The sequence below is a fragment of the Rhamphochromis longiceps genome, linkage group LG13, assembly GCF_057381845.1.
Source record: "Rhamphochromis longiceps isolate RC_006_pf linkage group LG13, R_longiceps_female_GT1.1, whole genome shotgun sequence".
NCBI classification, from domain to species: Eukaryota; Metazoa; Chordata; class Actinopteri; order Cichliformes; family Cichlidae; genus Rhamphochromis; species Rhamphochromis longiceps.
In genome coordinates this window covers 14010679-14037550 of record NC_140569.1, presented here as the reverse complement: position 1 = coordinate 14037550, position 26872 = coordinate 14010679, and the positions used below count along the sequence as shown (strand labels likewise).

Sequence of the window (26872 nt, the reverse complement as noted above, 5' to 3'; positions counted from 1 at the left end):
CATCTGCTCCAGTTGTTCCTTAAGTTCCTGTTATGTCATTACGGTCTTTGAAATAATTGGGCGGGGGTTCAAATCCCAGTCAGTGCTTGCATCCAGTAATGGTACCCAGGTTAGCCTCCCCCCATGCTACACATGCCACTACCCTCTGATACAGGGGTGTCAAACATAAGGCTCTGATCTAATCCACCAGACCTTATGTGCTCCTTCATATTTGACCACAGAGTTTGACCTTTTAACTGTTTTCTGTAAATTAATGGAAACTTTATATTTGAAACTACAATAACTTAAGATGGACCTTCAATTCACCTGGTTTTAGTTCCACTAGAGGGCGCTGTAACCTGAACACATGACAAAAGCTTCAGAAAGTAGGTCCAATTAAAAAAAAAAAAAGAAAAAAAAAATACAAAAAAAGTGACACACTTAAACCCGTGGACATGTTGAGGACATCATTAGCTGATAAATGAAGTGACAGGAAGCGTTTTAGTTGGACATTCAAAAAGGTTCTTTTATTTTTTTTTCCTTATTTTTGCCCATTTCTTTGTGTTACACTCTGTTTAGCGAAGTCACGCCTAAATCCACAAACCATCGTAGTCACAACTGCAAATATTGCATAAATACAAAGCAACATACAGGTGATGCTCAAAAACGTGTATGACTTGAATGAAACACAAAGAGGTTACAGAGTGCGATGGCGAGAGGAAACAAGATGCAAACACTCACAGCAAAAAGAGAGAGAAAGGAACAACTTTTTTTTCTTTTTCTGTCAGCTTTGGTTTTACGTGGTGAAATCTGTCACTAATCAAATAAAAGTGGGTTCACATGATGACAACAAACGGGCTTTACAGAGGCAGCGATGTCACGTGTACCATGAGGGTGACCTCCACAACACAGGCTGTAAGGAAGGTGGGGGCAAACAGGAACTACAAGACAGCGATTAGACAAGCGTGACTCAGAGTGGGTGGGGGGTGGGGTTATGTCCACACTCACCTGCCCAGAAAAAATAAAAGCACCAGGTTTTAGGCATCCATATGAGGTACTAAAAACCATACGCAAGAAACCCAAGTAAACTTTTTCATTGATGGTTATGATTGGTTCTTTCCTCGCGGCAACAGTGTTTCTGTGCAATGTGTCTTCATCAAGATTGAATCATTAACAAAACCACAAAAAAAAGAGAGAAAATAATATACAGAAAGCTCTTATTAGCTCAAATAAGTTTCCAAACAATAAATATGTAGAATAAATTCATAGAAGATAAAACACACACACACGACTTCAATCAGTCTGAAAAAGGTAAACCAAGAGATCCAACATGAACGTTAGTGCGCTAAAACTTAGTGAGTGTAGATTTGACTTGTGAAGGGAACATCTCCCTTTTCAAGAGCTTCATATGTGACCTCAATTCAAGCAATGATACTGTATTTATATAGAAATGTTTTAATAAATGTGCAGTGCTTAGTATTAAGGATTAAAGTCATTTGTGATTACAGAATCTCTCATTTTTTTCATTAATCTTCTGGAGATAATAAGATTTATTGGCTTTGTCCATGCCTGTTTGAAAACAAAAAGCCAAACAAGCCAACTCTTATCTGGAAAAAACTTGGATGTGCGCTTCTTTTTTCCCCCAGTGCCCATATTGAATGGATATAAAGTATTTGAATCACTGCTGGTATATTTCCTTACACTCTTTTTTGTTTGTTTGTTTTTTACAACCACATGCATTTACATCTATGGATAAAGATATTTTTTTTCTTCCTTTACATTTAAAACTCAAATCAAAAATTTGCATTCGTAAATCTTTTTTCTCTCCGTTAGACTCAGGCTGGTCTGAGAAAAGTGTTTGTGTATATCCGAGCGCCTGTGTTTGCCAGAAGAGCAGTAGTGTCTTCTGTCAGGTGGAGGTCTGGTGGGGGCTCGTGGTTCCCTGCCCTCTCCTGAAGATTTTTCACAGTTTGTCCGTGTCAGGAAAGGGGGGGGGGGATACTACAACAACAACAACAACAACAACAAAAATCCCCAACTCAAAGAAAAACTAAAAGAGAGAGGATGGGGGAGGAGTCCTGCCCCCCAGCAGATAGCCTCCCTCCACTTCAGCTTCGTCACTCCTCGTCGTCGTCGTCTTCCTCCTCCTCGCCGTCGGACAGCGAGGCGCAGGGGCGGATCTGGCGGTAGCCGTCCAGCCACTTCTCCACCATCTGAGTGACGAGCGGGTGGTTGCGGCGGCGGGAGCTTTTCTGAAGCGCAACCAAAACGCCGCCCTCTGTCACGCAGCAGTCCAGCCACTCCCGCAGGAGCTTCTCCTGTTGCTCTTCATTACCCATCTGAAGGACAGGAGGGGACAGACATGACCATCAGAGGGAGCCCTGTCACCTCACTACAGCCCAAACACCGCTTACTCCTTCTGAACAGTAACTCAGAACAGAATAAGAGAAGCAAGGCTTACAAAGTGACACGGTCCAGACCACATCTACCTGCTGCTGAACTTCCTGAAACTGCTAGTCTGTAGTACAGGTTCTTCCCCCACGGCTTTTCTGTATGTAACACATTTGCATAACGCCTCTAGTGGAGAGTTTTAATACCCACAAACAAAGAATGGCAGCTCCAAGTCTGACATTGTTATTTACTGGCTAGATCTGCATTTGCTAACTCCTCAGATACTTTTTCCTTTCTGCACGTCTGACACCAGAGGAACTGCAGACTGAGTGAATTTCTTTATTATTGGCAGCACCGTCCCTGGAATAGTAATTAAATCCTTAATGTTAAACGCTGTGTGGCTATGCTGCTGTTAGTTTTGATCATTTAACCATTGCCCACAGCTACGTCAAAGCTGTATTTCAGAGGAACCACCGCCACCAGTCCAGTAAACAACACTGGAAGTGGGTCACTGTGTTTTCATACCACTTTTTATGCTGTAGAAAGAACTGAACTTAACTTCAGTGTTACTAATTAGCAAATCTCTGTGTGTTTGTTGCACACATATAGTTTATGGAAGCACCACACTAACCAGCTGATAACAACTCTCCACCCTTTGGTCTAACTGTGGCCATTTCTGGCTCCTCCAACTAACAGCGCTGGCCAAAACACTCACACTGAGGCTCCAAAATCTGGAGTCCAGAAATCATTGGGTAACATCATGATGGGTACATCCATCTTTTAAATACAGTCTAAGCAATTTATTTTGTAGTTTCTAAAAGCAGGTGAAAAGCTAAAAAGAAAAATGGAAAGCATACAGGCGACATCTGTCCTTACAGTCTTTTCCTGTACCTGTAAATGAGCATAATGCAGCCACTTAATAAAGTAGAAAAACACCATGTCTGTTGAGTGCCTTACTTCCTGCGCTGAGAGGAAGTGAATGTGAAGCAGCTTCCTCTCGCTGTCGACCAGAGGCAGGAACGTCACTGTCACGTCATCGTCCGTGTTGAGGTTGGCGCCTGCGCCGCGATTGTCAAAGCCATCGTTCTCCATGGCCACCAGCGCTGAGAAGTGGCCCCGCGTGTATCCCAGAGCGATGGGGCTCTTCCAGCAAAAGCTCTGCTCCCACAAAAGAGGCAGGTACACACCTGGAGGGACGTAAAAGACACAAATTCACTATACTATATCTTTTGGTACTGCATAAATATATACTGTACAAATATATAAAAAATAGACTACTACACTACTGCAGCAGAGTCTGAAACGCTGACAAAAAAGGATGCACATCTGTTTACTACTTTTGTGAGCAAACTTAAAATATTTAATTTGAATATTTTGAATTATTTTGGTGTTATGATTCAAGGAGAAGATGAATTATGACGTACTTCCTTTAAATAGAAAACAAAAAAGATCCAAACAACTACTAAGTACACCTCATGATTTAAAGGTTTGTAACAGCGATAACTTGACATAATATTTTCCCCTACGACTTTATCCATCTCTCACATCATTGTGGGGGAATTTTAGGTCACGTTCCTTTCAGATATCGTTTCATTTTATAGAAGTTTGTGGACATTCGTTCATGCACAACTCTCTAAAGATCCCACCCACAACATTGTAGTCAGTTGGAGATTGGCATGGTCTTTTACTAGTCCATTGCAACAGCTTGTGCATTTTCCAGTAGTTCATTTTGCTCAGTTAAGTTCCTAACCGAATTACATAAACTGGAAGTACCATAATAGGAGCTGTTTGACTTCTCCAAAGGCGTTTCAACACTTTCACTACCTCCTTTAGGATAGGATACACTGGGGCTGTCTTTTATGAAAGGATCATTACGATGGACCATCTGACCATGTATTTTCCATTTCATATCATAATCTGTTTTGTATTTTCAGCAATAACCTGTTAAATGCACAGCTAGACTCTGAAGATCATGCTGCTGGAAGAAAATCTGCTTCTCATCCAGCCTTGCAAGCACTCTCTATGTCTGATCTCTAAATCCAGATTATGAACTAATTTATCAAAGTGTATTCTGTATAATTCCAGGGCATTAGTAAGGTCTGTTTTACTTTGAGTCAGCTGGGATAATTGATGGATGGAGAATATTTTGCTTCAGTCATAGAACTTCTAAACAAGCAGGAGGGAAGGATTTACAATCAATCACTACATAAAACATGATGCATTTAATTTCACACATTTACAAAGTGATTATTGTGATGCCACAATTACAGGGGAATAATCAGCCTTCTTTGGTGAGCGGTGCAGGTTAGTGTCTCAAAAACGAGCAGACCCAATGAGGAAGCTGAGGAAGAGCTTGATGCAAACCTACCAATCAAAATACAGCGCACACTCAGGTTTTACACGTTCCCCTCTGAAAATGCCATTTAGGTCAACAAGAGGAGGCTGAAGGAGGATTAAAATGTGCATGAGGTCCTGAGGACTGAGACTCAGGTGGAGCTCGGGATTTATTCAAAGAAGAGCTGCATTGTTATGAACTAATCCACCATATAAAGCTGAGATCTGTACGTACACAAACACTATTTACAATTATTAATGAGCCGTCTGTCTGTTAATGAATACACTTTTATTTGTTCTAGAAATAGCAGAGAGAAGTCGTTCACTGTGTGCACACTGCTGAGGAAAAATAAACAGCTCAGTTAATTAATTTCTGCTTTGTTTCATGAAAATCCCAGTATTAAAGTAAGTTGGGCTCAGCTTTAAATGCTCAAGTGAAGAGTTTTAGGACAGAGCCAAAGTGTTGGCATTGTACTCACAGTTTTGAGCCATCGAACCAAAATTCCAATTAGGCACTCCTTCTGATAAAATCTCCCCCTCTCAGTCTAAATAAATAAACACTCCTAGAAGCAGCGATCACAACCAGAACAGGCTGTTTTTGGTGTTCGATTTAGGGGAATTTGCAGTAAAACTGCATGCCATGAACATTAGCAAATCATGCTCGAGTGACTGAGATATTTTCCTCTTCAAAGGGAAACTCCTGCAAACACATATGCCAGAAGGTCAGCTGCAAAAACAGCACTATCCACAACTGGCAGTCACAAAACTGACACTGTGCCTCTTTAGTAAATCCAGAAGCTTTTTAATGATGAAAGAAAGCTTTGCACTGCTGCTGACTGTTAGCAAGTCTGGCTCTAGATGTTGACTCGTCTTTAAAATCCAGATTTTTGTAATGAATTGATATTTTTCACAACAACACGGTAAGGATATGTTATAGTGACTTTAGATGCACGTTTTGCCGTCTACCCTCTGCACATTGTAGTTTCAACACAGCAGACACACTGGTGTCACACTGTTGAGGTGATTAGTGTACGGTCATTCAGATTCTCAGCGCACCCCTTTGACAGCTGATATGAGGCATTTGTGTTTAAATGTGGTTGTGTGCATTATAGACAAACATCTCCACTTTGGTCTCAGCCGTTCAAATGACATTGTTCCAGATGTCTTGTGGTTTATTTAGCTCTAACACTGTGAACCCAAGCTCTGTTCTTTTTAGGAGAGAGGTGCATCATCTGACCACTTCTGGGAAGATTGTGGAATTTGTCTGAACACATACCTGAATGCTTCAGACCAGCAAACTGCTAGAACATGTGCTTTTATAGAGGTACTCTCACTCTCAAACTGTCTTTTTCACATACACGACTTTGTTTTACACAAGCTATTATAATCTAGAGTAGGTACTAACTAACCCTCACAAACAAATGTAGAAATAGTTATGAGAACACTGTGTGCTGACATGCATCAGGGTAAAAGAATAGCTCAACAGAAATGAAAACACTCAAAGTTACCCTGGATTGAAAGCAATGCTTGAATAAATGTCTCACAACAGTCAATGCTGACTTGCAAATACCAGACTGATTATAAAACAAAACAATGCAGGATGACAACACAGAGTGTCTCATATTTCTTTAGTTCCATAACACACAAAGGCAGCTCTCGCATCTCATGAATACATCTGTAACCAACACCGCTATTGAGGAGCCTGTGTGTTGCTACTCTCCTAGTAACCGCTGTGGTTTTACTGGGTTCACTTGTTCACCACTTTAATTGAGGTACCCCACCCCTCTCTATAGGCGCCCATAAGCACCCCTTCCTCTGTGTGTGTGTGTATGTGTGTGTATACATTGGCTCCTGGCAACAGTAAATCACTGGTCCATCAGGCAGGCTTTACCACAAGCAGTTGGCCCTTACATAGCACTTTCATCATCCCCTGTACAGCATCACTCAGCAGGCAAATTGAATCCAGACTGTTTTTACTGCTAGTTGTAAAGGTGGCCCCCGCTCTCGGTGCTCTCAGGATTGTTTGACTGTTGATGATTTTCATATGTTCAGCTGTATCTGGATGTCTGCAACCACAATATGAATTCTCCGTGCTCCTGTGACTCATCCTGGCATTTTATGTTGTTTTTGTTATTTTGAGCAACATGGAGCAAAATTACCCATTAAATGAAAGACACTAGACTAATAACTGTTGTAAACAATAATTACTGACGGATCAGAGGGGCAGTTATGTCACCTATGAAAGTTATACACACACACACACACACACACACACACACGTAGGCTGGAACTATTTCACAAAGGAAGTCTAGTTCTACGTCCGCTGGAATGATGCTGAGCACAACAGCAAACAATATTTGACCGAAACGTTATTTCTTGCTCACCTTGAAAACGGGTGTACCCGAGTGTTTCACCACGGAAACTTTTGTAGTACTTTACTCCATAGACGATGATAGGCCTACGAAGTATGTGTGCAAGAACGAAAATGTGGGTCTGTTCCAAGCTGGATCCTGGCTGCAAAAGAAAAAAAAACAAAAAAACCCCACACACACACAAAGTCAGAAAAATACAAAACAATGCTCTAGGACTCAGGGAAGCGATAAAATGAGGGTTCTTGAATGCAGCCAGGATACTCTAAATGTGACAACATGGAAAACACTAATTTAATGAGCTTTCACACCCAGATATAATAACAGCCCACCCAAATACTTAGTCAGTGAGGTCACAAAGAGCAGTGAGAAGCAGAGAAGTGCTGATGACAGACAGGATGCACTTTCAGAGGGCATTACAGGTTAAGTATACTGCACCAAGAGCAGTAAAACTTCTTGCATAATTCATGCATTATTAGCGTGTCACGTTTTAAGCACATCAAGCTCCTGTCCTCCATGTTTGTGTGTGAGTGTGTTTACTTCCATGTACATGTACCTGGCTGGCAAGGGACAGTATGAAAGCCCAGTCTTCCTGCCACTGTTCCTCTCGGAGGGAAAAGTGCAGACCAAAGCTTTGGGAATACCACGACTCCCACTCCTTCCAGCGGGTGTAAAACCTGCACAGACACACACAGATACACACGCACACAAACTGTTTAGCCTGTGACATTATTTGACCTCTGTGCAGCAAGGCATGGGCTTGCAATTGACTACATTCCTCCACGTCTGTCGTGGTTTGGGCTGGATGGCATTACTCATTATATCTAAACAGCAATTATCTCACCAAAAAACCCACTGTTTCTCACAAATAGACGTGAGTCACGCTGGGCTTTGGAGTCAGACTCCGTGCCCCTCCACTCAAAAATGTGTTTTCTTTTTTTTTTTCTTGTCTCTTTCGTGTACAGAACAATTTATGTGAGTTTGACACCAGAAGCCTGCATTCAATTTTCATCTGCCTGAACACTTGCACCTATGAGCATGTTTTGGAACATCGCAATCATTTTGGAGCCACTCGTGATTCAGGGTGCAACTTAAATAATTTCGTGTGGAAGTTTAAAGAAGAGAATGTTTTGGGGGTTTTTCCAATTAAACTAAGAAGATGCAGGAGTCATAACAGATCTTTGAGGACATAAAATAAAAAATAAAAAAGCCCTTGTTTCTTATTTCCAGATCAAAGTCTCTGATCTCTTTATAAGCTGCCAATCTAAACTTAGGATTCGTAGACCCCGGCCTCTAAACCACATGTTCCATAGACACGCTGAAGGAAAACAAAATGTAACTTGACACTTTTGAAAGTCAAGCTTTTGTTTTCCTTCAGTGGTGCACTTGAGCTCAGTCATTTCATGATCCACGAATGTTTCTGTGTAAAAAGGTCAGCTAAGCAAAAAAAAAGGAAACACTGGACGAGACAGGGATGTCTGTCGGCAATAAGTTAAGAGTAAACATATCCCTGTTTATTCAGACTATAGTACTTAAAAAATGTAGCTTTTTTGCCTATTTAAGTTGTCTCCTAACTACTAGTCATTAAAAAGAGCAACATACAAGCTCCAATTTCTGTTAACACCTGTCTAAATTTTATGTTTGGTGCACTGTGTCATTCAATGTAACATAATTTGAATTGATTTAAAAGACAAGTGCAAATCAGCTCGAACTACACACTTAATCCCCGTGGCGTCGCCTTACCAGTGAGAACAGTCGTGCAGACTGTCATGGAGGGTTTTGCGGAGTACTGAGTCCTTGTCATAGATGCCCCACGTAGCCTGCAGCACAGAGTCAAGGAGGCAGTCCCCAGCTGTGCGGTTCCACAGGGCATAAAGTCGACTGTCTAACCTAGTCCCCAGCTCCAAGGACCAGTTGATGATGGGAGACTCCTCTTCAAGTTCTAAACAAGAGGGGAGACGGCAGGATATCTCTTCAAAAATTAAATAAAATAAAATTCAAGCAATAACGATAATAATAAGGAAACATGCTGTACAAGGAAGTGCAACAGTGTGGTTGTACAGTGGTCATGGTGTTTCAGTATTAGCTAATGCCTGCTCACATCTGTGAAAATAGTAGTGACATAAAAATGTCTGCTTGTAAACCACAAAACCAAATGACTACTCAGGCTCAGGTTATGACAGGAAACCTAAAAAGAGATAAAGACAGAAATAAAGATACTGTATGGCCTAATACAATGTTTGACACACACTGAGACGGTGAACCACAGAGAAGGCTACACAAAAGAGCAGGGACCTTCAGGAAGAAAGGTGACGGCTTTTATAAGCGTTTATGTGTGACCTGAAAGGAAGTACAATCATTCAGCAATGATCAAAGAAATTCCTAAAACTCATTTAGGCTGATTAGGACAAAGGCAACTGGTACATATCCTGAAGTGAGAGCGCTTGGCAGATTGACAAACAGGAAGAAGAAAAAAAACTGTTTGCAAGCAAGAAAATACCAGTTAGACAACATAGCCAGCCTTCTGCTGCCTCCCTGTTATAGTATACAGTTTGTGAGGGGACTCCCCTTGTGTGCCAAGCAGTCAGACCATCAGGGGATCTGGTTTCTCTCTCACATGCTAAAAATAAGTGCATGGATACTTGAGGACGGCATGTGATATGTGTTCATAAAGCAGAAAAGAGTAAATATTTCCACCTTTTTGTACGTCTCGGTCCAGCACCTCATCAAACAGTTTTTCCTGAACTGCTGGAGGCAAGTCCTCAATGTCTGAAACACAAAGAAGAGGAATAGGAGCAGGTCTTGGTTTGATTTACATTTTACCCTGATAGATGTGTGCATCTTTGTTTTAACTACCTGTAAAACTTTACTAAAATGACAGAAAAATTTCTCTGACTCATTTCAACTCAAGCCACCATGTTTTGTTCTCTTCACAACAGCCCGTGGCTTTCACTCTCTGCCCTGAGCTCTGCTCAGCACAGTAGCTTATTCTTTAGCTAAAATAAATGAATGCATTGACTTAGTGGAACTGAACAGAATGGGTTTCTATAGTGGCCAGAAGCCAAGGTCGGCATGTCCTGAACACTCTGCAAAACAAAAATCCTTAGCTTAGCTACCAGCTTCAGACTGAACCACTAGATCAGTTCCACACAGTACAATTCAACAGAAATAGCACTGAATGCCTGCAATTTTACCAAAACACACTGGCAAAACACTAAATATGGCTTTGCTATGAATGAAAGTCAAGCATGGCTGGTGCATAGTTGGCAGTACGTGGTATTTTCAGTTTGCTATTACAATACACAAACAATGTAGCCTCCATGTTGTGGCAGCTGGAAACAGACAACCGTGGCATTATGTCCCCGCAGCGATCGAGCAACAGGCAATCTTATACGCCAGAAGTAAACAAAACAAGCATTCTGATACACACTCGGAAAGCCAGACGGAATGGCTTGGCTGGGTTTATTCAGCTACAGACACTTTGAACGGCTTCTGGAATTTATGTTATGATATTTTGTAAACTGTTTTTTTTCTGGCTGCATTTACTCGTTTGTCTGCTAATGCGGTGCTGACCTGCAGGCAGGGTGAATGTCACTAGATCGGTGAGGAAATAGCAGGTGAAGTCTCCCTTGCGCTGGTGAAGAGAGGCGGCTACCTCACGACGGATCTGCTCTGTTAGCTCGGGACAAACCATGGCTGGAATACACTTGGCTGCCTGTTGGGATACCTGCAGAGAGGAGAGCATATAGAGAGAGAATTTAAATCTACATAAAGCGTACAGGATGCACAGAATAAGAAAAAAGCAAGAGCATTTCCTGCAACTACAAAGAACCATAAAACCACAAACTAATGCAAAACCAACTGAATGCATTGCTCCACCGAGGCCTAAGAAGAATAAAATTTAACAGTCACAGCTTCAGCACCCTGAAAGTCACTTGACTTTGATAATATCTGATGGAGTTAAGATAAAGAGATCTGGAGAGATTATTCTGAACAAATCCTTTTTGTCTGATACGTTATGTCAATTTAGAGAGGCCAAGAACAAGAAAAGAAGTCAGTTCATTTTTATATTCTTACCTAGACTGAAAAACCAAAACCTTCTATGAAGAGAGAGATTATGAGCAAAGCGGTAAAATTATGACTGTGTGAAGCATCCGATTTATCTCTCCTTTTAAATAAACCTAGTAAATTTCTGGAGATGCCATTTAAACAAATTCTACCACATTCGCTGTCTGAATACTTGGGAAAGTCATTCATTTTGGGGTCTGTAGGCAGAAGACTTAGCTCACTGTGTTCTGAGCTAATTTTACTTTCACTAATCAAATCTAAATCACCTCCAGGACACAGCAAGTTCACGCAGGTGTCAGCTTTGGGGCGTTTCAGAGACATGATCCAGTGGTTACTCACTAACCCTGTTGGAAAAGAAACTGGGGCAGCGGCTGAGTGTGGGTGAAGAGGTGTGTGTACAGATAATCCGGGATCACAGTGCTGAAGGCAAGAGGGGTGCAATCAACATCAGCACATGCACAGTTCAAGCAGACACACATGAACTCAGCGAGCCTCACTGCACAGACACACCAGGATGCTGAACATATAATACCAATGCTATTAAATAATTACTGACAGAGGAACATATTATTATACAGTTTGTGGAACAGGAGTGTGCAGCTGAATTTAGTCCCTCTCTTTCCTAAAAACACTCTGGTCCTAGGACTTCTCCTGGCTGATCTCACTAAATGAGAGTAGGAGAAGAAGCTTGAAGCCAATTTTGGGGTCATGCAGATACTCATATTCAGAAATAAAACTACATTTACTAGGTTGAGTAGAAGAGCTCAACCAATAGTATTTTTCTTATTTAATATTTATTTAAAGTATCCATGTGTAGGTGTTATCTAATTAAATTAATTGTTTTTTTTTTAGATTGAGCCTAATTTTACTTTCCATCCATGCATTTTCTTAATCGCATCTCCAGCTAGGGGCATGGGGTGTATGAGTCTGTCCCAGCTGAGCCTGAGTGAGAGACTGGGTACACCCTGGACTAGGTCTGCACAATAAATCGAATGTCAATCACGATTGTGATTTTGGCTACCCACAAAACAAATGAACACAAACAGCCGACACTGAAAATGTGTGCTTCAACAATACAAAGAAAAACCAGATCAAGCGCTCCCTAAATTACAGTTCGATGACGTGCCTGCCTGTGCCAGTCGTAGTGGTTTTCCCTGTATTATGCAGCATGAAGTTTCCTGGATGTAGCCTGGACAAGTAACACTACATTAAAATGTAGGGCTGCTCGATTATGGCAAAAATGATAATCACGATTATTTTCACTGAAATTGAGATCACGATTATTTGACGATATTTATTTAACCCTTTAAGATCTACCATAGAACCAAGTCCGCCAGAGCTTATATTATTTTTTTTTTTTACATGCTGTAGTGCCATTTGTGGGAGCATTTCAAGTTGCTATACATCAATACAACTGTTATAGCCTATATTTTAATAATGTGTATGTATTAAGTCCATAGTAACTACATTAATTGCAAAAAAGTGCAATAAACTACAAAAAAATTGAAAATCGTTTTTGTTTTGTTTACATATATTTCTACTTGGAGAAATTTAAGAGGTTTATCCCTCAAAACTTTAAATACAAAAAAGTTCCAAAAAATAGTTTCCCACCACAGGAAATTTATTTTGAGTGTCTTCATAGTTTTATTTTTGGAGATACAGCAATTTTTATATACACTGCAGGAAAAACAAAAAAAACAATCCTATGATGCAAATTTGCAAAGAATGTGCATGTGCATCAAAATAAACTATTTCCAGCAGTGCAATTCGAGTTCTAAGGCCTACAAGTAAAAAACTACATTTTCCGCGAAAATGACGTCACTTGCGATAGTTCCCGTTGATGTCTTTTTCAATGTGGGAAGTGTTAAGAACAGCTGATCAGATCGGCAAAGCGTGTTTCTGGAATATTATGTTTTTGTTCCTGCAAGCGCTTTTTATGCAATTTTTGCAAAGCTATATGTGGAAGGAAACCGTGACCTAGGACAAGCTGATGGCATAAGATGTAAGTACAACTCCTCTGGTTTCATATGGAGAAAAATTTATTGTGCTAGCTTAGCAGTTCAGGTTCTACAGGGATTTAAAAATAGTTACACAAAACGAGCATGCTGCTCTGACCGGCTTTAAAGGGTTAACAATAACAATGTATTGAATAATGACTTTAAAAAATAATATAAAATAGTGTGCAAATACTGATAACAGTGCAAATGTTTGCAATATAAGAAATAAATGAAAAATGTAAACTTTGCAGTGTTGCTCTGTGGTGCAGCTACGACACCATAGCAAAGTTTACACACTGTGTCTACTTGATCCACGTCTGACTCCGCGAACCCATAATGTTTCCACACCACTGAAGGTTTTTTTTTTTTACCTCTCTTTTCAACCAACGGCAGTCACTCTCCTCTCCAAATAACTTCTGCTTAGCTTTCCGAGCTTCCTTCGGGTCCTCTTAAGTATTCGAAATGCAGAGCAGTGCGCTTGATTTGCCACACGGAGCAGCGCGAGAGTAAAGCATGAGGGAGGGGCTAATAATCGGCTCAGTCATTTTTAATGATCGTTGAAAGCCCAGATCGTAATCGTGATTAAAATTCGATTAATTGAGCAGCCCTATTAAAATGACAAAACTACAAAACAAAAATTAAGTGTCTGGCACAGCAGAAGGTGAAGAACCTGTTCCCAGAAGTGGATCATCATTGGTTGGTTGAAAATATTTCAGATTTAGGGCGAGTGGTATTAACCAAGAATGAACCATATTCAAAGAGTCCTGTAGAGCTGCGTCTGCACGACAAACCAACACAACTAACCCATTCAACCACCTGAAAACACACCACTAACTACAGTGTAATCAATACACGAAGGCCAAGAAAAATAATTAAATGGTTGCTAGTATGAATTGTCCATCATCAAGCAGCAAAACAATGCAACGGAAATAAAGGAGCAGTGTAGGGGAGTGTCATTTATAAATAAAACATTTTGTCGCTAAAATCAATAAATAACTCAGTAGATAACGGTGATCTTATTATTGATCCAAACAATTGTGATAACCATTTTGGCCATAATTGTGCAACCCTACCCTGAACATGTCACCAGTACATGTAAGCAGCGCTAACACAGACACAGACAACCATTCACACTCTCACATTCACAACTGCAGCTAATTGTAAAATCGCCAGTGAGTCTAACAGGTATATTTTTGGACTGTGAGAGGAAAGCAGAGCACTTCGAGGACACTTGTACAGACAAAAGAGACCACCATGGTTGTGTGTTGGTTATATGCAAAGCTTTGCAGACTATCATTTACAGTTGAGTACATCCTACAAAGAACACAGAAGTTATAAAATACAAAGTATGCCTTTGTAGTGAAGTGAAACGGAGCGTTAAAAACAATTAAAATGCCAACTTAAGCCAACTATGCTCCTGCCGTTTTGAAGGACTTCAGGCAAGATCCCCAAATCCTTTACTCTGTGCAGCTGAAGCCCTATGAAAACAGACACAAACTGGGCACCACAATTTCTGCTACAAGGACTTAAAAGCTAAACATGAAGATCCCAGCCGACAAAGCGTCTTGTAATTAATCATCTACAGTATGACCTATATAGTCACGTATTTAATATGGTCTAGTGCTTTGATAATCTACAAACATAATTCAGAAAGTTGATACCTTAGGGTAGGTGATTTCTGAAAGCGAACCAAGTCTGCACTGACCTCTGTGAGCAACACTGCCAGCATGTCCTGTCTCTGGAAGCGGATGGCTAGGTGAACCAGCGTGAAGCCATCATCGAATGCTGAGGGCCGGTTTAATAGGCGCACCTCGTCGGACGTTAGCTGTCTTGCGATGTCACCTCCCGATGTCTTGTAGGCTTCCACAGCTGCCAGGTCACCTTCTACAACACCTTTCAGACAAAGAGGGGGAAGGAGAAAGCTCCCATCAATAAACAATGTTACCAAGTGATCACTGTGGACACAGTTTTGAAGAGAAGACCTTTTTTTTTTTTTCCTGCTTTGCCCCACATTAGCACAAATTTTGTGCATTTAACTGGCAATCATTTTCATGAAGACATTTAAAATATAAAAATGAAAAGGCTCTGCTGAGAAAAATAAATCCTTTAACAGTCCACTTTTGGCTGTGGAAAAAATAGGAAATGAGCAGACGTGCTGACCAATGCAGTCAAATCACACCAAGTCTTAACACAGCAGAGACATAAAAAGACAACCTTGCGCAGAGGTCAGTTTACACTACACTAAAATATATGAAATATTGGAGATCTGAATGTGCTTTATCTCTGTGGCAGCTGTGACAGCTTTGAGACTTTGCTGACTTTGAAGTCAAGGGGAAAAGACATCAGGGGGCAGAGTGTGATCATCAGAGTGTGATGTTTTTTTTCACCTCCTTAATCTTCATGTTTATGTTGTAGCATAAGCGTTGATGGATATGTTTGAGCAGCTGTTGGTGTGTCTGTTCTTTTCTGGTGCAAAGTGTAAATGAAACAACCAACTTCCAGAGAACAAACTCAAATAGTTAGCAGCTAATGAGACACTACTGCAGGAAGAGTCATTCTGTGAAAAAAAAAAAAAAAAAAAAAAAAAAAAAACCAGCAGATTTTTTTAATATATTAACTTTTGCATATGCAATGAAGCACTGCAAAATTGTATGTTTACTTGCAAATTGAGTTATAGTATAATTTTAATTTTTGTCCATGAACTCACACACGTGATTTGCGGACATGAACTGTTAATAGTCAGCTTTATGTTTTAATATAAGTTGACGGAGACTTTTATGAACACGTTCTGCTCAGAATGAAATAAATAAATTGACATATTTGGTTTTCACATCCTTTGTTAGGGAAGGTTAATGAAGTTTAAGTTAAACTAAAGAAAAAGCTCAAATTAAAGGAGAAGCGATCCATCTCGATGTGGCGAGGAGAGAACTTAGAGGTGAGTGATTGAAGTGGCTACCAATGAGAGCGAAGGATACTAACTGACAAATCACAGGGCTGTAAATATGGTAAAGGGTTACCTAGGCAACCGGAGCTAGGCTCACCTGTTAGCAGCCAACCATCAGCAACAAACCAATGTGTGATGAGCTTCTTGCCCGAATACCTCTTAGATTGTGAAGAACATTTATATAGAAGCTTTATTTTAGAAAATAAAAAAAAAACTAACTCAAACATTATTGTGTAAATAAAAAAATAGCTATAATAATAAAAAAAAAAAAAAAAAATCAGGAACAGGAAATGTGCTCAGCTTTAGTCTTTGTTATTTTGATTTTTGCAATATTGAATTTTATTATTGCACTCTTCTGAACTTCGTAAATCTTACAATTTGCCAAATTATTATCAGCATTATAATCATCAAACTAATCCTGACATTGCAATTAATATAAAAACATAATTAAAACACTTATACAATAAATGCTACATTTAAATAAGAAAAAACAATACTGAAACGGAACTGAAAACAAAAAGTTAACCCTACAAAAAAACAAAGAAAGTACTGGTATCCCTCAGCCTCCTAGTAGATGCGCCTATGGTATCAATTTCAAAATTCTACGTGGTCTCGTTCTCGAGTTATCGCATTCACAAACTTGGGTGTCCACGCCACCTGTACGCTTGCCCTGCAGGGTGATGACAATACCCCATCAACCTTTTGCAGCTGAGGGGTAAAAACTGATAGAAAATACAAAGCTATAATAACTCTTGTGCAAGCCTCTAGTTCTGTGATCAACCACAGTGAGACAAAATAACCTATTAGTAGTTTAAGCAGAGTAAAACATTGAGCTAAATGTGTTTTTATGAGTAATGAAAACAAAATCAAAGTGTAAATTTCTTTCAAATATGACAGCAGCCACAGAAATATCCTCTTCCCATTTCTAGCGTATACAGTAAATTCTCATGTGGTAGTCTCTCGTACATTTGATAGCTTAAAACACTGTTGCGCTTTTGTTCTCGCGTCAAAGGACCACACACAATGCTCAGCTGCATAATCTGCATGTGAGTGAGAGCGAGAGAGACATGGAGTGGGTAGAAGGACTTGCTGTGCCATGTGGAGCTGGCTAGCGCGGTGAGGGATGAGGAGAGAAACTACACAATAGCAGCGCAGCGTGATAGAAGGATCACAAAACCACTTTCCAAAAAACACTCCATTAGCGTGGGTGTGCCTGTAGCCCTGCAGTCAGTACTGTACTCACAGATCCTTTGGTGAACACAAAAGGCTCCAATATGCAAACAGACATACACTTAAAGACAGACTAATTAGACAGAATGGATCAGGCTAAGTGATTCTTGTCTTGTCTATTTCTCCTACAAAGGACGCACATTTCAATAATGGTGATAGCGGGCGCCTCCATCATAGCAGAATCAACAGATGGATGTGGGTGATTCAAAGTCTATTTGTGATTGGTACAGTTTCCTGTTTAAACAGCCGCTTCAGAGAGAAAAACAGAAGAAGTAAATATTCTGTCAGCATACCTTCCTGTTCAAGGACACCTGGATTGGACATATTAGACATCTTTATTTAACAGGAGCACTGCTGAAAAAAGTACGTAAAAGTAGAAGAAAAACACAAATTAATAAAGCGCAACTGAATTTACAAACACATTTTATAGTAATAAATTCTTCTGTACTGTGTGGGTTGGCTAAGTGGCATTTCTTAGTGTATTGTTTTGTTACTGTTGGTGTAATAGTAACATGTTGGCTTTTCCCTGCAATCACATATCAAAATGATGGCCCTGAATGAGGTTTGTAGTAGTCTGACATTATATTGAGCATCCTGCTGGTATTGACACACCAATCTGCTTTTTGTCTGAAAGGCTAGCAAGACAATCCCTTAGTATGTCACACCTAACCAAAACAATGAAGTTGGCATTGTTTTAGCATTTTATAATATAACAATATGATTTATAAACATTGTGATATGCTGCATCGTAACAAATGTTAGCATTTCCTTCGGGATTAATAAAGTATTCTGATTCTGATAATTCAACACTACTGTGGAAAAACAGGCATTAAGAAACAGTTTCATTGCATACACTTCTGTTGTTTTTCATATATTTAATGCCAGCTTGGAGTAAATATTACATAAGAGAATACCATAAAATTATTAATATTCATGGTCTTAAGGGAACTAAAAACAATCCATCATTACAACTGCATCTAGATAGAGACATTACAGATGGACCCTTACTGTGGAAAATCTGTCCATATACTGTAGATAGATATTGTCCATATCTGACAATGAGACTTCGGTAAAGACTGAATTAAATTAATGTTCTGATTGAACTATATCATAAACTATATAAGTATATATATAGCAACAATGTATAAATGTGTGGAAATATTGCTGCATTATTACTTTTATCCTTCAACCGGGAAAGGAGGACATGATTTTGTTTGATGTTTGCACATTCCTTGTGTTCACATTGGCTTCCGTTGACTATGCACCTGTTTCCTTTCACATTCCTAAAGTAGGAGGATCCAAGTCTTTATGCTGTATGAGCACTCCCCTTTTTTACTAAAATAAAGAAATTTGAAATGTGTAAATGTAAATAAAACAGAATGTGATGGTTTGTAAAATCATTTGGATCCTATTTAACTGATAATTAAAAAAAACAAAACAAAAACAATATATCAAATGGTAAATCTGAGGAACAGTATTCTGAAAAATGTATGGTTATTTTGAATTTGATGCCAGCAACACAAGAAAATAAGTTCAGGTCAAAGAGGAGAGAGAGTAAGCAAAAGTTTAAATGTCAGCATGTTATGGCGGTGCATCTACGCACACTGCATGAGTATTTTGCACAACCGTAAATGTGCCGGTAATTCAAAATTACACCAGACTACACATTTCTCAGGAAAGGCCTTGCTTATTTTAGGAAGATGATGCCAAACCACATCCTGCCCATATTAGTGTGGTTCTCTAGTAAAACCTCTGGGTATTTAATGACATAATACTAAGCATTTTGTTTATTTACCAACACAAATGCCACACGTGTTCAGTTTAAGGATCATGGGTCATGCACACTGTAGGAGTGACGGTAAGTTCTACAGCCACAGGCATTTTCTATTTTTGACTTATTTTACATGGATCGTGCTAATTTTAGTGCATCAGGCTCCTCAGTAAACAACTTTAGGTATTGGGAAACCGTGACCACAGTTTCAAAACTATAGGAGTGAAATTTTAACTTCTTTGCCCCCAGCACTTCATCACAGGTTTGATTTTGTGAAAGGCTGTTTGTCACATCCACTATTCTACCATAACATTAAAACTACTGACAGTGACAATCTGAAGTGAATAACATTAACAATCTATTTAAAATACAATGTGCAGGTGTGGCTTGAGGACCATGGCAAACTTCACAGCACTGACTTGAACTCATCACCCTTATGTGACTGAGCATCAGCAAGCAGAGTCAGCAGAACCATCCCAATTCACAGAGGACATCACTGTAATCACATTACATTTTTCTGTAATAATATAATGCATTTATGTACTAATTTCAATAATTACATTAGTCCCTAATCAACAATTATGCTGTTACTTGTATTATATAAACTATTCAAACTGGCTTCTGTAGGAAAACGGTCTACAGACTTTGAAGAGCTCAGATTACTTTCATTTTTAATGCATGAAAGGACAAGAATGTTACTGTAAAGTGGCAGAAACAACTATCCACTACTGCTAATACAACTTTGTGTCTCTTTGTAAGCATCAGCAAAGACGGCATGGTCATATGAAGCTAGCAGTGAAGAACCCTGGATCCAGAGTGCATGCTGACCCCAGCCTATTAGCCAAAGCTTGAACAAATAATAAAAGCTATGATGAGCAGACGGGCTTGTACCCATACCTGGTGCGACAGTAGACTCTCCGTGGCCACAGCACATCTGTGAAGTGCTCTTTGGGCTGTTTTTCATAAAACACTAAAAGAAAGATCCTCTTTAGGACTGGGATTTGTGTCAATGTGTGGGACTGTACATTCGAATTATATGACAATAAATCTCAGGTCATGTTGTACAGTACTGCAGAACATATCGAGTAATGTAATAAATTACCTTTCTGCAGGGAGTAATTAAGTAAGAAAAGGTTTTAGGTTTTTCAAAACATTATAAGTAATTACTCCAGTGTTGCTCAGGACACACCCTATTATGCACTTCACCCAAAGGATGTGCTGTGAGCATTCTGGTACCAGATGCCAAAAGACACCCCAAGGAGGTGTCCATGTTCAAAACAGAGTTACTTTGACAGCACCAGGGATTCCTACATATTATTATGCAGGTGATTTTATTGTTTTCATGCTGATCGGTGTATGTCTATGAACTTCAGCTCACAAAAATTTTTGGCAGCACAACAGATGTTGTTTGTCAAAACATGCAGCCTTAAAAACATGTGATTTCTATTACTCTTGCATGACGTGTTATTTCATATTTCACGCTTTAGTCTGGCTTCATGCAGGATCAGAACCCGTGACCAGGCCTGATGTAGAACCACATAACCACCGTGACGTCTCCCATTTGTTAGTGAAGACCTGTTATGTCTCAAGTCTCAAGCTGGGCGTTTTCACCATTGCCATCTTTTTTTCAAATGTTTTCTAATTAAAGCTGACAAGCAAGGAGTGGTTCTGACAGTGAGGACACTGTAGAGTAATGGGCTAACAATTTAAGATTAACAAATCATTAACCAATAGGGATAACCCTGGATGATCCTCATTTCTGTGTCTAATAACTACCATAATTTACAAACTGAGCTTCATGTTTTATTCAAAATTTCTTCAATCTAGTGACTTAACCAAAAAGTCATCAAGAAAATGCTCGAGATCACAAAGTGGGCTGAGGGCAGTTTTCCAGTAGACTTCTATACAAGTGAACTTTTTTGGCAACAAATAGAAGTGGCCCTGCTGGGTATGAAAAGCTTCTCAGGTTTAAGGCGCATCGGCACATCTGCAGAGGCTTCACGTTTCAGACCCAGAAGCTGCAGCCGTCTTTATAGCATGTATCTGTAGAACTCATGCTGAACATAGCCCAAGGTTATCCAAAGCAGGTTTGATGTGTCAATGCTGACTGAAGTGACAAAGGTTGTATTAATTTGTAAAGCTTTGTAAAGCATCATTTTATACTTAAAAGTATACCAGATACTTTTAAAATGGAGGATTATTGACACTTTTTGTTATTTACTTTCTCTTATTAACAGTAGTGCAGCATTTGAGCACCTTAACGACAAAACAAACAATATGTGTCTGTGGTTCCACATGAGCAGCAGTTCTAAGACACAGAATAATGTCTGTGCTGATAAACACAGATATTATTCCTCAGATCAGAACAGATGGCATGAGGCAGATATTGATATAAAACTTTCCGAAGTATGTCTAGTGAACCTGCCAAATAGGGAGTGAATTTAAAGAGATGTCTTTGATTTCTTTTCCTTTAACAGAAGAGGAATGAATTAGGAGACATTTCCAATCAGATAAGGAATGTTAACACTTGAATAAGCCTAAACAAAATCATGCCTACTTGCAAGAGAAATTTTTGACCAGATGAGACTTTGTCCCACGGGAACAAGCGACACAGACATGAGGGAATTCAACATCTGACATGCAGCAAGAGACCCAGAGCAGAGCCAGAAACAAACTATCTGCAGTGATATTGCTCTTACAGGTTTTGAGGAATGTAGCAGGAAAAAAGGCACAATTTTTAATCACTAAAAGGACTTCATTGCGATACCAAATGCAGGCATGACTGTCAAATTTGTGCATATATAACACAGTATATATAACACAGAATAATCAACTGTCAGAGGGACAGATAAGGAAAACAGACGGGAGGTTGAGTGGGCATACAGAACAAACGCTACTCATCCATGAAAAAGGCAAGAGAAAGAGTAAGACAGTGGTGTGAGAGAGGGAAAAAAAGAAAAAACTAGTTGTTCCTACAATGCGCATCCTTCCTCCCACTCTGCATTCGCCAGTGTACAGTGTGGGTGGCAGGACACTTGCTGTCTTTATAGTGAATTTTTTACTAGCTGAATACAGAGGACTTCCAAGCATACATAGTGTGTCTGCAATGTTAAGATTACATTCAAGATAATCTAGATACAGTTCTATAAACTGCTTAGTAAATAGTTGCCTTGCAGGTTGTTAAGCAACATACTGTGAATCATTCACACAAATTTGGGAAAAATGTCATTTCACGGTGTTAGCTTGCCTTATATTATTCACTTGACTCACTGCCCATCTCATAACATAAGCAAAATACAAGTCAAACATACTTCAGTGAAGTCATCCATCCTTAAAAACTCACCAACACAAGCATTGAGGAACAGCCAATCACTCCGTCTCATCCTGTTCTTAATCTGCTTGAGTTTTTTGAAATCCACCTCAAGATCTTCTTTGCTCCCAATCCCAGCGCCTGATGCCAGTTCAATCCTCTGAAAGTCCATGTTCACCTCTGACTCCCGCTTTAACGTTGGCGGTGACCTCCTCTGGCTGCTGCTACAACTCCCTACACCACCCACCACACCTCCTACTCCTTGACTAACCATGTGGCCAACAACAGCCCTCCTGTTGTCCCTGTCCTGGTCAAGTTTTGAGGATGATTGTTGACTCTCAGGTTCCGATGCCAGTTCGATGGGCTCAGCCAGCAGACTATTGGGTGTGGGGTGATCGCACACAACACACTTGAGAGCCTTGGCCCAATTTTCATAAGTGCAGGCAGTGCAGGTCCAGTGCTGTGTATGAGTGTTGAGCCTGTTACGGTCATTATATTCCTCACAAGTGTCTGTAGTGGTGGTTGGGGGAGAGGGGCGACATCCAGAGCCTGAGGTCTGGGGTGTTTCTGTGGGGCTGCGTGGCTGCTGGGTATGATGTCCTTGATGGGCTGCATGCTGCCCATGCTGTTGTTGGTGTTGTTGTTGTTGAGCCTGCTGCCTCTGGCACAGGCACTGAGTACACCGGATAGCTCGAGGCCAGTTCAGATAGGTGCACATGTGGCACGACCACTTACTACTAGGCTCAGGTACGTCAGCAATGCGAATGCGGGGTCGGGCGCTGGAGTCTGGACAAATAAGTAAGCTAGATCCCCCCTGAGATGGACTGTTGCTGAGGTCTGCAGGGCCCCACTGATGCACACTGGCATCCAGGGCAGGGCTGCACTTGAAGGGCTCCTCAGTAATGATGGCACCCCCGCTGGGCCTCTGAGCGCGGCACATGGTGCACTTGATGGCTGACGGCCAGTTCTCGTATGTGCAGTATTCACAGGCCCACTTGGCAACCAGCTCGGTCATCGTCGCACCGCCGCTAAGGGAGGCTTCCTGCCGTTCAGAGGGACTCAGCTTGGCAGATCCACTCTCAAGGAGATCACACAGCAAGCAGCACACTAAGGTTTAAAGGGGGGAAAAAACCCAAACAGATATGTTAAATAAATAATAAAAAAAGACAAACCACAGTATCTTATTAATCAAAGGCAAACACTTCAAGAAGGTAAAGGGATTAAAAATTAGCTTGTTTCTCGGTTTAAATGAGCAAAATACACTGCCAAATGTCCCAAACAAAGCCTACTTATTTACAGCCACCTGTGTATTCAAATTATTGACTGGCAAACAAAATTTTAATAAACAGATATGCCCACTCTTGATCTGGTATTAATTTGTAGTAATAACCAAACTATTGTTTAGAGACCCACAAAAACAAAGTGCAAGGGCAAAACTGCAGCCTAGAGTGCAACACTGACTATAAACACATACAGTTAAGTTATATACACCAGGCACATGCGCCCTACAACAACCAGGCAAGGTAATAAGAGACAAGGACAGATGAAACCTGACGCCCAGCAGGGAGGCGCGTGACTGGTTAAGAGACTTATGCACAGAAAGAAAATTCGCCGTAAAGCTAATTAAGACCTTAAATGATCCAACTGTATGTGTCCCACGCTGTATTCTGAACCATGAACACCAAAATAAAAGATAAGGCTGGCTCCGACAGGGCAGGTCTGTAGTCCCGTTACTGTTTACGCCACGCCTCCCAAGTTTACCAACACACAGTGAGAAATTCAACATTTTTTTTGTGAGCTGCATGTTCTGAAAACAACTGTGTCAAGTAGCTTTGGTACTCACAAGCAACTAGCAAAACTGTCAAGACACTCCGCTATAATATACTTGAATTTATTTAAATAAGCATTTGACTAGTGTGATTTACAGCCAGTAGTGGTAAACTAACAAATGACACTGTACGGCTGTGTCGTGTCTTAACGAAACCAGCTAGCTGTCACTTACCTTCCATAACAACCGCTCGGTTGCCATCCAGGATTTATGGCCAAGCTAGCTGGCTGCGGCTCGCTAACGTTACGGGATTATGTTTTGCTCGTAACCGTCTGAGAGGCCCTTATCAACTCTACGAGAAGGTGTCTTAACGCTGTAACCCTCACCTTTTGCTTTGCTGTGTTTACACTCCTCGGTCCCCCCTCCCCACGCCCGGTGCAGCCAAAACCAATGGAGTTTCTCCCCCCACCCCACCCCCGGTCGGAGAAACCAACTCCACTCCGAACTCAGGCTCCTCTCACTTGGACGAAACTAGCCGCATATTTACTTCTTTTGGGGGCGCCGTTTACTTGGCAGTTGACAGTCCACACATACCGCGTAGCAAGAACCCTCCCTCCCCCCTCCCCAGGTCCCGTCCCTCGGCCTGTCTCTTCTGAGTTTTTAAATCATTTTCCCGTTTTCCACAAACACCAAGCGGACGGACTTTAATGGCGGCACAGGGAAGGGAAGCAACCGAGGCAGGGCTTAAAAATACACTACGAGGGAGAGCAGAGAGCTCTGGGCCGTGTTACAGTCAGAGGCAGGATCAGGATTTACCACCCGAATCTGCTGAGCAAGCCGATTGGTTGACACATGTGTATCCCTTGACACGGACCAATCACATTCTACGTCTCTCATTCCAATTGTTAAAAGGCTCAGTCAAAGCAAAACAGACTCGAATATCACAGAAATAACGAAAAGAGCCATTAGAGCGCCCGTTCTTTTAGTCGCTAGGCTTAGTTAGTCAGAGTAAAATGTGTTTGTTTTATAATTTATGCATCGCAATATGTTGCATCTCTGGCAATCAACCACGTGGTATTCCCCCCTAAAAAGGGACGAAAGGATGATGTCATCGTAAAAAAATACTGCAGCAAGCAGTCTGCAGTAATGCATGACAGCTTGATCAACAGTTCCCAGCGTGAAACTAGTGACGATATTGGTGAGAAGCTCCTATCATCAAAGCAGATTTTTATATTCCACAATAATTAATGATTCCCCAATTCATTTTTCACATGCAAAAATAATAATAAAATTAAAATCTATGACTAGCTTTTTTTTTTTCTTCCCAGGAAATCCCAAACTCTTCTAAGCACAAAGTTTTCTTTACATTATAAAGACAATGCATCCAAATAAAATGCACGTATGAGGATTTACACCCACTTACATGTTAATGTCTTTGAAAAATGGAAACTTTAAAGCATTCAATGAAGACTGTTCATCGCAATAACAAAACAAAGAGGCATTATATCACATATGCATGTCTCATTTATTACCCTCCCAGTTCAAGAACCTTATTCTCTGTGCTCATCTAAGCAAGTCCTTGGTCAGCTATTGTCAAGTACACAAATCCAGATAAAAACCAAGAAGATCTAATCTGCGCTCTGGACTTTGTGCTTTGGGGAGGTGTTTATGTTGCAATGAACCACTTGGGGGCGGAGGAAGTGAAAGGTCATCCTATACAGTAAGTACATGAGTGTATTGGAGCTTAAAAGGTATACAATCCTAACAATGTTAGGTCTCGCACTCTTTACACCAGTGGTCTTCTGTCCTTTTGGTTTCCTATCTGACCATCTGGTCATGATAGGATGGCAGAAGGGATTTTTGTTTTTAAAAAACAAAACAAATTTTCTAGGGCTTGAAGACCAGGATCAAGAGTGAGGACCAAGACTGAGAACTGCTGCTCGATACCACAACACTCAACTGAGACAAGCTCATACGGTAAGTTCAGTTTAAATGCTACCCCCCCCCGTGTTTACTATACATTCATTATTTATTTCCTTATTATATTCCAGTACTCAAAGGAAACACTCCTAACAAGTCGATTTTATCATTTCTTTTAACATTGCATGATTGTGTTACTCTGGGTGATTATTCAGCAACATTTCTGAGTGCCAGTTCCTGACCAGTGATGCATTGGCATTACACATCAGGGCAAATCAAATGCCTCCAAGGCCAAAAAAAAAAAAAAGAAAAAGAAAAAAAAAAAGACATAAAACAGGCTGTGTAAATAAAGCAGAGCTTGTTCACAAGGCAAAGTGTCTCCACCCTGAAATCTCTTCCAAATTGAGTGCAACCTCCTCACTATGTCAAACAACCTCCACAAACAGTGCAAACATCCATTCCATGCTTAATATAATAATGTCTAGAGAACACCCCCCACCCCCCAAAAAACCCCCACCACTCTCACTATGGCTGTCCTCAAACGGGCCAGAGGTTTAAAAAGCTGTTTGTCACCTCACCAACTTTGCCCTGGGTGCTGCTAGGTCGTGACACAGATTCGTTCTGACTTTACATTTATGTTTCCAGTTTCAAATAATAAAGCAAGCAGTCACAGCTGCAACATTAGGATACACATCCACTCAGAAGCCACCAGGAAAGGTAAAAAGAGGGGGGGGAAAAAACATCTTTGGGAAGCAGAAAAGACAGTTTCAGGGAGACAAAACATGACATTA

General features: G+C 40.5%; 1 protein-coding gene across 2 annotated transcripts; it reads right to left on the bottom strand.

The window, feature by feature from the left end:
* Positions 1-480: 480 nt before the first annotated feature.
* On the bottom strand, positions 481-24984 carry zranb1b (zinc finger, RAN-binding domain containing 1b). 2 transcript variants are annotated; one of them, XM_085427862.1, is made up of 10 exons: positions 24396-24984; positions 22427-23500; positions 14844-15031; positions 10647-10800; positions 9771-9842; positions 8817-9015; positions 7630-7750; positions 7089-7218; positions 3328-3557; positions 481-2318 (listed from the first exon to the last, which is right to left on the bottom strand). In XM_085427862.1, exons 1-10 carry the CDS (start codon positions 24400-24402, stop codon positions 2097-2099), a joined length of 2397 nt encoding a protein of 798 aa, XP_085283988.1. In that variant the 5' UTR covers positions 24403-24984; the 3' UTR covers positions 481-2096. The 2 variants fall into 2 exon arrangements, with proteins under 2 accessions (XP_085283988.1, XP_085283989.1); XM_085427863.1 differs by having other exon boundaries at positions 24548-24984.
* Between the last annotated feature and the right edge of the window lie 1888 nt (positions 24985-26872).